Source organism: Coturnix japonica, chromosome 2, assembly GCF_054131305.1.
Source record: "Coturnix japonica strain WE chromosome 2, WE-NBRP24, whole genome shotgun sequence".
Lineage (NCBI taxonomy): Eukaryota > Metazoa > Chordata > Aves > Galliformes > Phasianidae > Coturnix > Coturnix japonica.
Window position 1 is genome coordinate 139,528,119 of NC_140664.1, and position 15,226 is coordinate 139,543,344.

The window sequence follows — 15,226 nt, forward strand, 5'->3', positions numbered from 1 at the left end:
AGAGATATGGGGTCAATATGGGGCTGTATGGGGTCAGTATGGGCCTATATGGGGCCATATGGGGCTGTATGGGGTCAATATGGGGCCATATGGGGCTGTATGGGGTCAATATGGGGCTATATGGGGCAGTATGGGACTGTATGGGACTGTATGGGGCTGTATGGGCCTATATGGGGCCATATGGGGCTGTATGGGGTCAATATGGGGCTGTATGGGGCAGTACGGGACTGTATGGGGCTGGGGGGATGGGGGTGGGATATAGGGGGATGTGGGGGGGGATGGGGATGGGATGTGGGGAGATATGGGGGTGGATATGGGGAGATATAGGGGGTGGATATGGGGAGTGGGAGGGGGGATATGGAGAGATATGGGGTGGGATGGGGGATGTGGAGGGGATGGGGGGGGATATGGGGAGATATGGGGGGGGGTGGGAGGTTGGGGGGGGGATGGGGGGTAGGGAAGAAGGGGGAGAGGGGGGGGTTGTTGGGATGGGGGGGAAATGGGGGGGATTTGGGGGTGGGAATGGGGAGGATTGTGGGGGGTTGTGGGGATGGGATGGGGGGGATTTGGGGATGGGGATGAGGGGGATAGGGGGAATTTGGGGGGGGGGATGTCATGGGATGGGGATGGAGGAGATGGGGGGATTTGGGGAGGCTGGGGGGGATGTGGGGATGGGATGGGGGGGAGATGATGGGGACACTATGGGGCCATTATAGGGACATTATGGGGACACTATGGGGTCATTATGGGGCCATTATGGGGACACTATGGGGGGGAGATGGGGGTGGGAATGGGGGGATGTGGGGGGGCGTGGGAATGGGATGGGGGGGGATTTGGGGGTGGGGATGGGGGTGGGAAAGTGGGGGATGGGGGGGATTTGGGGGGGTTGTGGGGTGGGGATGGGGGGGACGTAGGGACGTGGGGATGTGGGGTTATGGGGTCCCTCCATGGACATGGTGGGGATATGGGGGACATGGGGGGGGAGTGGGAATGGGATGGAGATGGGGGGAGACGGGGGGGGATTTGGGGGTTAGATTGGGGGGGATGGGGGGATTTGGGGTGGGTTGTGGGGATGGGATGGGATAAGGTTGGAGGGGATGGGGGGGTTTGGGGGTAGGGGGGATTTGGGGGGGGTGTAGGGATGGGATGGGGATGGGGGGAGATGGGACATGGGGGGGATGGGGATGGGGGGACATTGGGACATGGGGGTGTGGGGTTATGGGGTCCCCTCATGGAGACATGGGGACATGGGGATATTGGGGTGTGGGGTTATGGGGGGACATGGGGATATTGGGGTGTGGGGTTATGGGGGGACATGGGGATATTGGGGTGTGGGGTTATGGGGTCCCTCCATGGACATGGGGATATTGGGGTGTGGGGTTATGGGGGGACATGGTGACATGGGGATATTGGGGTGTGGGGTTATGGGGTCCCTCCATGGAGACATGGGGATATTGGGGTGTGGGGTTATGGGGGGACATGGGGATATTGGGGTGTGGGGTTATGGGGTCCCTCCTTGGAGACATGGGGATATTGGGGTGTGGGGTTATGGGGGGACATGGGGATATTGGGGTGTGGGGTTATGGGGGGACATGGGGATATTGGGGTGTGGGGTTATGGGGTCCCTCCATGGAGACATGGGGATATTGGGGTGTGGGGTTATGGGGGGACATGGGGATATTGGGGTGTGGGGTTATGGGGGGACATGGGGATATTGGGGTGTGGGGTTATGGGGTCCCTCCTTGGAGACATGGGGACATGGGGATATTGGGGTGTGGGGTTATGGGGTCCCTCCATGGAGACATGGGGACATGGGGATATTGGGGTGTGGGGTTATGGGGTCCCTCCATGGACATGGGGACATGGGGATATGGGGACATGGAGACATGGTGGGTCATTGGGACATGGGGATGTGGGGTTATGGGGTCCCCACATGAACATGGTGGGGATATGGGGGTCATTGGGGTTTCTCCTTATCATGGTGACCCCCCATCTCCCCCCATATCTCCCCCCCCCAACCCAGTGCTGGTGCGTCGCGGCCCCGATGGCACCGCGCAGTTGGTGCTGCTGGACCATGGACTCTATGAGACCCTGAGTGAGAGGTGGGACATGGGGACAATATGGGGGGAGATGGGGGGGATATGGGGGGAGATGGGGGAGATATGGGGGGAAATGGGAGAGATATGGGGGGAGATGGGGGAGATATGGGGGGAGATGGGGGAGATATGGGGGGAGATGGGGGGGATATGGGGGGAGATGGGGGGAGATATGGGGGGATATGGGGGGTATATGGGGGGAGATGGGGCGGATATGGGGGGAGATGGGGGAGATATGGGGGGAGATGGGGGGTATATGGGGGGAGATGGGGGAGATATGGGGGGAAATGGGGGAGATATGGGGGGAGATGGGGGAGATATGGGGGGAGATGGGGGGGATATGGGGGGAGATGGGGGGTATATGGGGGGAAATGGGGGGTATATGGGGGAAGATGGGGGAGATATGGGGGGAAATGGGGGAGATATGGGGGGAGATGGGGTGGATATGGGGGGAGATGGGGGGAGATATGGGGGGAGATGGGGGGGATATGGGGGGAGATGGGGGAGATATGGGGGGAGATGGGGGAGATATGGGGGGAGATGGGGCGGATATGGGGGGAGATGGGGGAGATATGGGGGGAAATGGGGGGTATATGGGGGAAGATGGGGGAGATATGGGGGGAAATGGGGGAGATATGGGGGGAGATGGGGGGTATATGGGGGGAGATGGGGCGGATATGGGGGGAGATGGGGGGAGATATGGGGGGAGATGGGGGGGATATGGGGGGAGATGGGGGGAGATATGGGGGGAGATGGGGGGGATATGGGGGGATATGGGGGAGATATGGGGGAGATGGGGGAGATATGGGGGGAGATGGGGGAGATATGGGGGGAGATGGGGGAGATATGGGGGGAGATGGGGGAGATATGGGGGGAGATGGGGGAGATATGGGGGGAGATGGGGGAGATATGGGGGGAGATGGGGGAGATATGTTGGTGCTGCTGGACCATGGACTCTATGAGACCCTGAGTGAGAGGTGGGACATGGGGGCAAGGGGGGGTGGGGGGGGGTCCGGGGGGTGACCCATGGGGACATAACGCCCCTCCCCTTTTCCCTCCCCCCCACCCCAAGGGATCGTGGCGCGCTGTGCCAGCTGTGGCGGGCTGTGGTGCTACGGGATGAGAAAGGCATGAAGAGGCATTCGGCCACGTTGGGGGTCAAAGGTGGGACGTAATCCCATTATCGGGGGCCATAATCCCATTATTTGGGGCCATAATCCCATTATCGGGGACCATAATCCCATTAACAGGGGCCAAAATCCCGTTATCGAGGGACATAATCCCATTATCAGGGGCCATAATCCCATTAGCAGGGGCCATAATCCAATTAGCAGGGGCCATAATCCAATTATCGGGGGCCATAATCCCATTATTGGGGCCATAATCCCGTTATCGAGGGACATAATCCCATTATCGGGGGCCATAATCCCATTTATGGGGAACATAATCCAATTTCCTGGGGCCATAATCCCATTAACAGGGGCCATAATCCCATTATCAGGGGCCATAATCCAATTATCGGGGGTCATAATCCCATTATTGGGGCCATAATCCCATTATCGGGGGCCATAATCCCATTTATGGGGAACATAATCCAATTTCCTGGGGCCATAATCCCATTATCAGGGGCCATAATCCCATTATCGGGGGCCATAATCCCATTATCGGGGCCATAATCTCGTTATCGGGGGCCATAATCCCATTTATGGGGAACATAATCCAATTTCCGGGGGCCATAATCCCATTATCAGGGGCCATAATCCCATTATCGGGGGCCATAATCCCATTATCAGGGGCCATAATCCCATTATTGGGGCCATAATCCCGTTATCGGGGCCATAATCTCGTTATCGGGGGCCATAATCCCATTTATGGGGAACATAATCCAATTTCCTGGGGCCATAATCCCATTAACAGGGGCCATAATCCCATTATCAGGGGCAATAATCCCATTATCGGGGCCATAATCTCGTTATCGGGGGACATAATCCCATTATTTGGGGCCATAATCCCATTATCGGGGACCATAATCCCATTATCAGGGGCCATAATCCCATTATCGGGGGCCAAAATCCCATTATCGGGGGCCATAATCCCATTATCAGGGGCCATAATCCCATTATCGGGGACCATAATCCCATTATTGGGGGCCATAATCCCATTATCGGGGGCCATAATCCCATTTATGGGGAACATAATCCAATTTCCGGGGGCCATAATCCCATTATCGGGGGCCATAATCCCATTATCAGGGGCCATAATCCCATTATTGGGGCCATAATCCCATTATCGGGGCCATAATCTCGTTATCGGGGGCCATAATCCCATTTATGGGGAACATAATCCAATTTCCTGGGGCCATAATCCCATTAACAGGGGCCATAATCCCATTATCAGGGTCCATAATCCCATTATCGGGGGACATAATCCCATTTATGGGGAACATAATCCAATTTCCTGGGGCCATAATCCCATTATCAGGGGCAATAATCCCATTATCGGGGCCATAATCTCGTTATCGGGGGACATAATCCCATTATTTGGGGCCATAATCCCATTATCGGGGACCATAATCCCATTAGCAGGGGCCATAATCCCATTATCAGGGGCCATAATCCCATTATCGGGGGCCAAAATCCCATTATCAGGGGCCATAATCCCATTATCAGGGGCCATAATCCCATTATCGGGGGCCATAATCCCATTATCAGGGGCCATAATCCCATTATCAGGGGCCATAATCCCATTATCGGGGGCCATAATACCATTATCCGGGGCCATAATCCCATTAACAGGGGCCATAATCCCATTATCAGGGGCCAAAATCCCATTATCGGGGGCCATAATCCCATTATTGGGGGCCATAATCCCATTATCAGGGGCCATAATCCCATTATCGGGGGCCATAATCCCATTATCAGGGGCCATAATACCATTATCAGGGGCCAAAATCCCATTATCGGGGGCCATAATCCCATTATCAGGGGCCATAATCCCATTATCAGGGGCCATAATCCCATTATCGGGGCCATAATCCCATTATCTGGGGACATAATCCGATTATCGGGGGCCATAATCCCATTATTGGGGCCATAATCCCATTATCGGGGGACATAATCCCATTATTTGGGGCCATAATCCCATTTATGGGGAACATAATCCAATTTCCGGGGGCCATAATCCCATTAATGGGGGCCATAATCCCATTATCGGGGGCCATAATCCCATTAATGGGGGCCATAATCCCATTATCGGGGGCCATAATCCCATTATCAGGGGTCATAATCCCATTATTTGGGACCATAATCCCATTATCAGGGGCCATAATCTCATTATCGGGGCCATAATCTCGTTATCGGGGGCCATAATCCCGTTATCGAGGGACATAATCCCATTATCGGGGGCCATAATCCCATTATAAGGGGCCATAATCCCATTAACAGGGGCCATAATCCAATTATCGGGGGCCATAATCCCATTATTGAGGGACATTATCCCATTATCGGGGGCCATAATCCCATTATCGGGGGCCATAATCCCATTATCAGGGGCCATAATCTCGTTATCGGGGGCCATAATCCCGTTATCGAGGGACATAATCCCATTATCGAGGGCCATAATCCCATTATAAGGGGCCATAATCCCATTAACAGGGGCCATAATCCAATTATCGGGGGCCATAATCCCATTATTGAGGGACATAATCCCATTATCGGGGGCCATAATCCCATTATCAGGGGCCATAATCCCATTATCGGGGGCCATAATCCCATTATCAGGGGCCATAATCCCATTATCAGGGGCCATAATCCCATTAGCAGGGGCCATAATCCCATTATCGGGGACCATAATCCCATTATTGGGGCCAAAATCCCATTATCGGGGGCCATAATCCCATTATCAGGGGCCATAATCCCATTATCAGGGGCCATAATCCCATTATCGGGGGCCATAATCCCATTATCAGTGGCCATAATCCCATTATCGGGGGCCATAATCCCATTATTGGGGGCCATAATCCCATTTATGGGGAACATAATCCAATTTCCTGGGGCCATAATCCCATTATCAGGGGCCATAATCCCATTATCAGGGGCCATAATCCCATTATCGGGGGCCATAATCCCATTATCAGGGGCCATAATCCCATTATTGGGGGCCATAATCCCATTATCGGGGACCATAATCCCATTATCGGGGCCATAATCCCGTTTATGGGGAACATAATCCAATTTCCTGGGGCCATAATCCCATTAACAGAGGCCATAATCCCATTATTGGGGGCCATAATCCCATTATCGGGGCCATAATCCCATTATCGGGGACCATAATCCCATTATTGGGGGCCATAATCCCATTAACGGTGGCCATAATCCCATTATCAGGGACCATAATCCCATTATTAGGGGCCATAATCCCATTATCAGGGGCCATAATCCCATTATCAGGGGCCATAATCCCATTATTGGGGCCATAATCCCATTATCAGGGGCCATAATCCCATTATCAGGGGCCATAATCCCAATTCTAGGGGTCCTAATCCCACTTCTGGGGGTCTTATTCCCATTTCTGGGGGTCCTAATCTCATTTGCTAGGGCCATAATCACACTTTTGGCCCCATAATCCCACTTTTATCCCCATAACCTCCCTCCAGCCCCCCATAATCCCATATTTTTCCCCATAATCTCACTCCAGTGCCCCATAATCCCACTTCAGCCCCCCATAATCCCACTTTTATCCCCATAATTTCCCTCCAGTGCCCCATAATCCCACTTTTAACCCCATAATCCCACCCCTGTGCCCCATAACCTCCCTCCAGTGCCCCATAATCCCACTTTATCCCCCATAACCTCCCTCTAGTGCCCCATAATCCCACCCCTGTGCCCCATAACCTCCCTCCAGTGCCCCATAATCCCACTTTATCCCCCATAACCTCCCTCCAGTGCCCCATAATCCCACCCCTGTGCCCCATAACCTCCCTCCAGTGCCCCATAATCCCACCCCTGTGCCCCATAACCTCCCTCCAGTGCCCCATAATCCCACTTTTATCCCCATAATCTCAGTCCATTGCCCCATAATCCCACCCCTGTGCCCCATAACCTCCCTCCAGTGCCCCATAATCCCACTTTTATCCCCATAATCTCAGTCCATTGCCCCATAATCCCACCCCTGTGTCCCATAACCTCCCTCCAGTGCCCCATAATCCCACCCCTGCACCCCATAACCTCCCTCCAGTGCCCCATAATCCCACTTTTAACCTCATAATCCCACTTCAATACCCCATAACCTCCCTTCAGTGCCCCATAACCTCCCTCCAGTGCCCCATAATCCCACTTCAGTGCCCCATAATCTTACTTATTCCCCCATAACCTCCCGCCAGTGCCCCATAATCCCACCCCTGTGCCCCATAACCTCTCTCCAGTGCCCCATAATCCCATTTTTCCCCCCATAATCCCACTTCTTCCCCCATAATCCCGTTTTTCTCCCCTATAACCTCCCTCCAGTGCCACATAATCCCACTTCAATACCCCATAATCCCACTTCAGCACCCCATAATCCCACTTCAATGCCCCATAAGATCACTCCATTGCCCCATATTCCCACTTTTTCCCCCATAATCTCCCTCCAGATCCCCATAATCCCACCCCTGTGCCCCATAATCTTCCCCCATTGCCCCATAATCCTGCTTTTTCCCCTATAATCCCACTTCAGCACCCCATAATCCCACTTTTATCCCCATAATCTCCCTCCAGTTCCCCATAACCTCCCTCTAGTGCCCCATAATCCCACTTTTAACCCCATAATCCCACTCTATTGCCCCATAACCTCCCTCCAGTGCCCCATAATCCCACTCTATTGCCCCATAATCCCACTTCAGCGCCCCATAATCCCATATTTTCCCCCATAATCCCACTTCAGCGCCCCATAATCCCATATTTTCCCCCATAACCTCCCTTTATAGCCCCATAATCTCCCTTTATAGCCCCATAATCTCCCTTTATAGCCCCATAATCTCCGTTTATAGCCCCATAATCTCCCTTTATAGCCCCATAATCTCCGTTTATAGCCCCATAATCTCCCTTTATAGCCCCATAATCTCCCTTTATAGCCCCCTAACCCCCTATATCCCCCTATATCCCCCGGACTACTTCCTATTCTGCGAGCTCCTGCTGCAGCGCCCCCTATCCCTGTGCCCCATAACCTCCCTCTAGTGCCCCATAATCCCACCCCTGTGCCCCATAACCTCCCTCTAGTGCCCCATAATCCCACTTTTAACCCCATAATCCCACTTCAGCACCCCATAACCTCCCTTCAGTGCCCCATAACCTCCCTCTAGTGCCCCATAATCCCACTTTAGCCCCATAATCTTACTCCTGTGCCCCATAACCTCCCTCCAGAGCCCCATAATCCCACTTCAATACCCCATAACCTCCTTCCAGAGCCCCCTAACCCCCTATATTCCCCCTATATCCCCCATATAATCCCATATTTTCCCCCATAATCCCACTTCAGTGCCCCATAATCCCACTTTTGACCCATATAATCCTATATTTTCCCCCATAATCCCACCCCTGTGCCCCATAATCTCCCTTTATAGCCCCATAATCCCACTTTTAACCCCATAATCCCACTTTTAACCCATATAATCCCACCTTTTCCCCCATAATCCCACTCTATTGCCCCATAACCTCCCTTTATAGCCCCATAATCTCCCTTTATAGCCCCCTAACCCCCTATATCCCCCCTATATCCCCCAGATTACTTCCTATTCTGCGAGCTCCTGCTGCAGCGCCCCCTATCCCTGTGCCCCATAACCTCCCTCTAGTGCCCCATAATCCCACCCCTGTGCCCCATAACCTCCCTCCAGTGCCCCATAATCCCACTTTTATCCCCATAATCCCACTTCAATGCCCCATAACCTCCCTTCAGTGCCCCATAACCTCCCTCTAGTGCCCCATAATCCCACTTTTGGCCCCATAATCTTACTCCTGTGCCCCATAACCTCCCTCCAGAGCCCCATAATCCCACTTCAATACCCCATAACCTCCTTCCAGAGCCCCCTAACCCCCTATATCCCCCCTATATCCCCCATATAATCCCATATTTTCCCCCATAATCCCACTTCAGTGCCCCATAATCCCACTTTTGACCCATATAATCCTATATTTTCCCCCATAATCCCACCCCTGTGCCCCATAACCTCCATCCAGTGCCCCATAATCCCACTTTTAACCCCATAATCCCACTTTTAACCCATATAATCCCACCTTTTCCCCCATAATCCCACTCTATTGCCCCATAATCTCCCTTTATAGCCCCATAATCTCCCTTTATAGCCCCATAATCTCCCTTTATAGCCCCATAATCTCCCTTTATAGCCCCCTAACCCCCTATATCCCCCTATATCCCCCAGATTACTTCCTATTCTGCGAGCTCCTGCTGCAGCGCCCCCTATCCCTGTGCCCCATAACCTCCCTCTAGTGCCCCATAATCCAACCCCTGTACCCCATAACCTCCCTCTAGTGCCCCATAATCCCACATTTTCCCCCATATAATCCCATATTTTTCCCCATAATCCCACTATTTCCCCCATAATCCCACTTCAATGCCCCATAACCTCCCTCTAGTGCCCCATAATCCCACTTCATCACCCCATAATCCCACTTCAGTGCCCCATAATCCCACTTTTAACCCATATAATCCCATATTTTCCCCCATAATCCCACATTTTCCCCCATATAATCCCACTTTTTCCCCCATAATCCCACTTCATCACCCCATAATCCCACTTCAGTGCCCCATAATCCCACTTTTTCCCCCATATAATCCCATATTTTCCCCCATAGTCCCACTTCAGTGCCCCATAATCCCACTTCAATGCCCCATAACCTCCCTTCAGTGCCCCATAATCCCACTTTTGGCCCCATAATCCCACTTCAGTGCCCCATAATCCCATATTTTCCCCCATAATCCCACTTCAGTGCCCCATAATCTTACTTTTTCCCCCATAATCTCCCTTTATAGCCCCATAATCTCCCTTTATAGCCCCATAATCTCCCTTTATAGCCCCATAACTCCCTTTATAGCCCCATAATCTCCCTTTATAGCCCCATAATCTCCCTTTATAGCCCCATAATCTCCCTTTATAGCCCCATAACCTCCCTTTATAGCCCCATAACCTCCCTTTATAGCCCCATAATCTCCCTTTATAGCCCCATAATCTCCCTTTATAGCCCCCTAACCCCCTATATCCCCCCTATATCCCCCAGACTACTTCCTATTCTGCGAGCTCCTGCTGCAGCGCCCCCTATCCCTGTGCCCCATAACCTCCCTCCAGTGCCCCATAATCCCACCCCTGTGCCCCATAACCTCCCTCTAGTGCCCCATAATCCCACTTTTATCCCCATAATCTCAGTCCATTGCCCCATAATCCCACTTTTATCCCCATAATCTCCCCCCATTGCCCCATAATCCCACTTTCATCCCTATAATCCCACTTCAGCACCCCATAATCCCACTTTTGGCCCCATAACCTCCCTCCAGTGCCCCATAATCCCACTTCAGTGCCCCATAATCCCACTTTTTCCCCATATAATCCCATATTTTCCCCCATAATCCCACTTCAGTGCCCCATAATCCCACATTTAACCCCATATATTCCCCCCATTGCCCCATAATCCCACATTTAACCCCATATATTCCCCCCATTGCCCCATAATCCCACATTTAACCCCATATATTCCCCCCATTGCCCCGTAATCCCACATTTAACCCCATATATTCCCCCCATTGCCCCGTAATCCCACATTTAACCCCATATATTCCCCCCATTGCCCCATAATCCCACATTTAACCCCATATATTCCCCCCATTGCCCCGTAATCCCACATTTAACCCCATATATTCCCCCCATTGCCCCGTAATCCCACATTTAACCCCATAATCTCCCCCCATTGCCCCGTAATCCCACATTTAACCCCATATAATCCCACTTTTCCCCCCATAATCCCACTCTTATCCCCATAACCTCCCTCCAGAGCCCCATAATCCCACTTTTGGCCCCATAATCCCACTCAATGCCCCATAACGTCCCTCCAGTGCCCCATAATCCCACATTTTCCCCCATATAATCCCATATTTCCCCCCATAATCCCACTTTTCCCCCCATAATCCCACTCCTGTGCCCCATAATCTCCCTCCAGTGCCCCATAATCCCACATTTCCCCCCATATAATCCCACTTTTTCCCCCATAATCCCACTTTTGGCCCCATAATCCCACTCCTGTGCCCCATAATCTCCCTCCATTGCCCCATAATCCCACTTTTTCCCCCATAATCTCCCCCCATTGCCCCGTAATCCCACATTTAACCCCATATATTCCCCCCATTGCCCCGTAATCCCACATTTAACCCCATATATTCCCCCCATTGCCCCGTAATCCCACATTTAACCCCATAATCTCCCCCCATTGCCCCATAATCCCACATTTAACCCCATATATTCCCCCCATTGCCCCGTAATCCCACATTTAACCCCATATATTCCCCCCATTGCCCCATAATCCCACATTTAACCCCCTCTATCCCCCCTATATCCCCCAGATTACTTCCTATTCTGCGAGCTCCTGCTGCAGCGCCCCCTATTCCTGGTGGGCCCGCAGTCATTGGGCAACTTGGGCCATAATCCAGTGCCCCATAATCCCACTTTTAACCCATATAATCCCATATTTTCCCCCATAATCCCACTTCAGTGCCCCATAATCCCACATTTAACCCCATATATTCCCCCCATTGCCCCGTAATCCCACATTTAACCCCATATATTCCCCCCATTGCCCCGTAATCCCACATTTAACCCCATATATTCCCCCCATTGCCCCATAATCCCACATTTAACCCCATAATCTCCCCCCAGTGCCCCATAATCCCACTTTTTCCCCCATAACCTCCCTCCAGTGCCCCATAATCCCACCCCTGTGCCCCATAACCTTCCTCCAGTGCCCCATAATCCCACCCCTGTGCCCCATAACCTCCCTCCAGTGCCCCATAATCCCACCCCTGTGCCCCATAACCTCCCTCTAGTGCCCCATAATCCCACCCCTGTGCCCCATAACCTCCCTCTAGTGCCCCATAATCCCACCCCTGTGCCCCATAACCTTCCTCCAGTGCCACATAATCCCACTTTTGGCCCCATAATCCCACTTCAGTGCCCCATAATCCCACTATTTCCCCCATAACCCTACTTTAGCACCCCATTATCCCACTTCAGCACCCCATAACCTCCCTTCAGTGCCCCATAACCTCCCTCTAGTGCCCCATAATCCCACTTTTGGCCCCATAATCTTACTCCTGTGCCCCATAACCTCCCTCCAGAGCCCCATAATCCCACTTCAATACCCCATAACCTCCTTCCAGAGCCCCCTAACCCCCTATATCCCCCCTATATCCCCCATATAATCCCATATTTTCCCCCATAATCCCACTTCAGTGCCCCATAATCCCACTTTTGACCCATATAATCCTATATTTTCCCCCATAATCCCACCCCTGTGCCCCATAATCTCCCTTTATAGCCCCATAATCCCACTTTTAACCCCATAATCCCACTTTTAACCCATATAATCCCACCTTTTCCCCCATAATCCCACTCTATTGCCCCATAACCTCCCTTTATAGCCCCATAATCTCCCTTTATAGCCCCATAACCCCCTATATCCCCCCTATATCCCCCAGATTACTTCCTATTCTGCGAGCTCCTGCTGCAGCGCCCCCTATCCCTGTGCCCCATAACCTCCCTCCAGTGCCCCATAATCCCACCCCTGTGCCCCATAACCTCCCTCTAGTGCCCCATAATCCCACTTTTATCCCCATAATCTCAGTCCATTGCCCCATAATCCCACTTTTATCCCCATAATCTCCCCCCATTGCCCCATAATCCCACTTTCATCCCTATAATCCCACTTCAGCACCCCATAATCCCACTTTTGGCCCCATAACCTCCCTCCAGTGCCCCATAATCCCACTTCAGCTCCCCATAATCCCACTTTTTCCCCATATAATCCCATATTTTCCCCCATAATCCCACTTCAGTGCCCCATAATCCCACATTTAACCCCATATATTCCCCCCAGTGCCCCATAATCCCACATTTAACCCCATATATTCCCCCCATTGCCCCATAATCCCACATTTAACCCCATATATCCCCCCTATATCCCCCAGACTACTTCCTATTCTGCGAGCTCCTGCTGCAGCGCCCCCTATCCCTGTGCCCCATAACCTCCCTCCAGAGCCCCATAACCTCCCTTTATAGCCCCATAATCTCCCTTTATAGCCCCATAATCTCCCTTTATAGCCCCATAATCTCCCTTTATAGCCCCATAATCTCCCTTTATAGCCCCATAACCTCCCTTTATAGCCCCCTAACCCCCTATATTCCCCCCTCCCCTAACCCCCTATATCCCCCTATATCCCCCAGACTACTTGCTATTCTGCGAGCTCCTGCTGCAGCGCCCCCTGTCTCTCGTGGGCCCCCTGTCCCTGGGTAACGTTCTGACGGGCGCTGAGTCTCGTTACATGCGGGACATGGCGGCCCAAAGGTTCGGGGACGTCATGAAGGTCCTTCGGTCCTTACCCCGCCCCATGTTACTCGTGTTCCGCAACATCAACACGGTGCGGAGCATCAACGCGGCTCTGGGGGCTCCGGTGGATCGATACGTCATCATGGCTAAGAGGTGGGGGGGGGCTGAGGATGGGGGGGGGTTACACAGTGTATGGGGGGGGGGGGGGGCTAAGAATGGGGGGAGGCAAAGAGTTGGGGGGGCTGAGAATGGGGGGGGGAAAGAGTTGGGGGGGGGCTAAGAATGGGGGGGGCTAAGAGTTGGGGGGTGGGCTAAGAATGGGGGGGGGTCTAAGAATGGGGGGGGGGGCAAAGAATGGGGGGGGGGCTAAGAATGGGGGGGGGGTCTAAGAATGGGGGGAGGCAAAGAGTTAGGGGGGGCTGAGAATGGGGGGGGGGGAAAGAGTTGGGGGGGGGGGCTAAGAATGGGGGGGGGCTGAGAATGGGAGGGGGTCTAAGAATGGGGGGGGGGCAAAGAATGGGGGGGGGGCTAAGAATGGGGGGGGCTAAGAATGGGGAGGGGGGCAAAGAGTTGGGGGGGGGGCTAAGAATGGGGGGGGTCTAAGAATGAGGGGAGGCAAAGAGTTGGGGGGGGCTAAGAATGGGGGGGGGGAAAGAGTTGGGGGGGGGCTGAGAATGGGGGGGGGTCTAAGAACGGGGGGGGGAGGGGTACACAGTGTATGGGGGGGGGGGGGCTAAGAATGGGGGGGGCAATGAGTTGGGGGGGGGACAAGGAATGGGGGGGGGGCAATGAGTTGGGGGGGGCAATGAGTTGGGGGGGGACTAGGAATTGGGGGGGTAATGAGTTGGGGGGGACAAGGAATGGGGGGGGCAATGAGTTGGGAGGGGACAAGGAATGGGGGGGGCAATGAGTTGGGGGGGGACAAGGAATGGGGGGGGGCAATGAGTTGGGGGGGCTGAGAATGGGGGGGGTAATGAGTTGGGGGGGACAAGGAATGGGGGGGGGCAATGAGTTGGGGGGGGACAAGGAATGGGGGGGGGGCAAAGAATGGGGGGGGGCTAAGAATGGGGGGGGCAAAGAATGGGGGGGGCTAAGAATGGGGGGGGGCTAAGAATGGGGGGGCTGAGAATGGGGGAGGAGGGCTAAGAGGATGGGGGGGGGGGCTGAGAATGGGGGGGGTTAAGAATGGGGAGGGGGGCAAAGAGTTGGGGGGTGGGCTAAGAATGGGGGGGGGGCTAAGAATGGGGGGGGGGGCTAAGCTTTAGGAGCTCCGGTGGATCGATACGTCATCATGGCTAAGAGGTGGGGGGGGGGGGCTAATGATGGGGGGGGGTTACACAGTGTATGGGGGGGGGGGGGGGACTAAGAATGGGGGGGGGGCAATGAGTTGGGGGGGGGCAATGAGTTGTGGGGGGGGGGCAATGAGTTGGGGGGGGGGACAAGGAATGGGGGGGGGGCTGAGGATGGGGGGGGGCTGAGAATGGGGGGGGGGCTAAGGATGGGGTGGGGGCTGAGGATGGGGGGGGGCTGAGAATGGGGGGGGGACTA

General features: G+C 53.7%; 1 protein-coding gene across 1 annotated transcript in view; it reads left to right on the forward strand.

Moving 5' to 3' along the window:
• The window catches only part of LOC146762215 (putative aarF domain-containing protein kinase 5), a gene marked incomplete at its 3' end in the record, with an annotated part of 34,159 nt that extends 20,328 nt beyond the window's left edge, over window positions 1-13,831 (forward strand). Inside the window, exons 5-7 of the mRNA XM_085539275.1 lie at window positions 2,024-2,102; window positions 3,169-3,260; window positions 13,576-13,831. Of these exons, the coding sequence (XP_085395401.1) occupies window positions 2,024-2,102; window positions 3,169-3,260; window positions 13,576-13,831 (427 nt within the window). The remainder of the gene's footprint in view (window positions 1-2,023; window positions 2,103-3,168; window positions 3,261-13,575) is intronic.
• Between the last annotated feature and the right edge of the window lie 1,395 nt (window positions 13,832-15,226).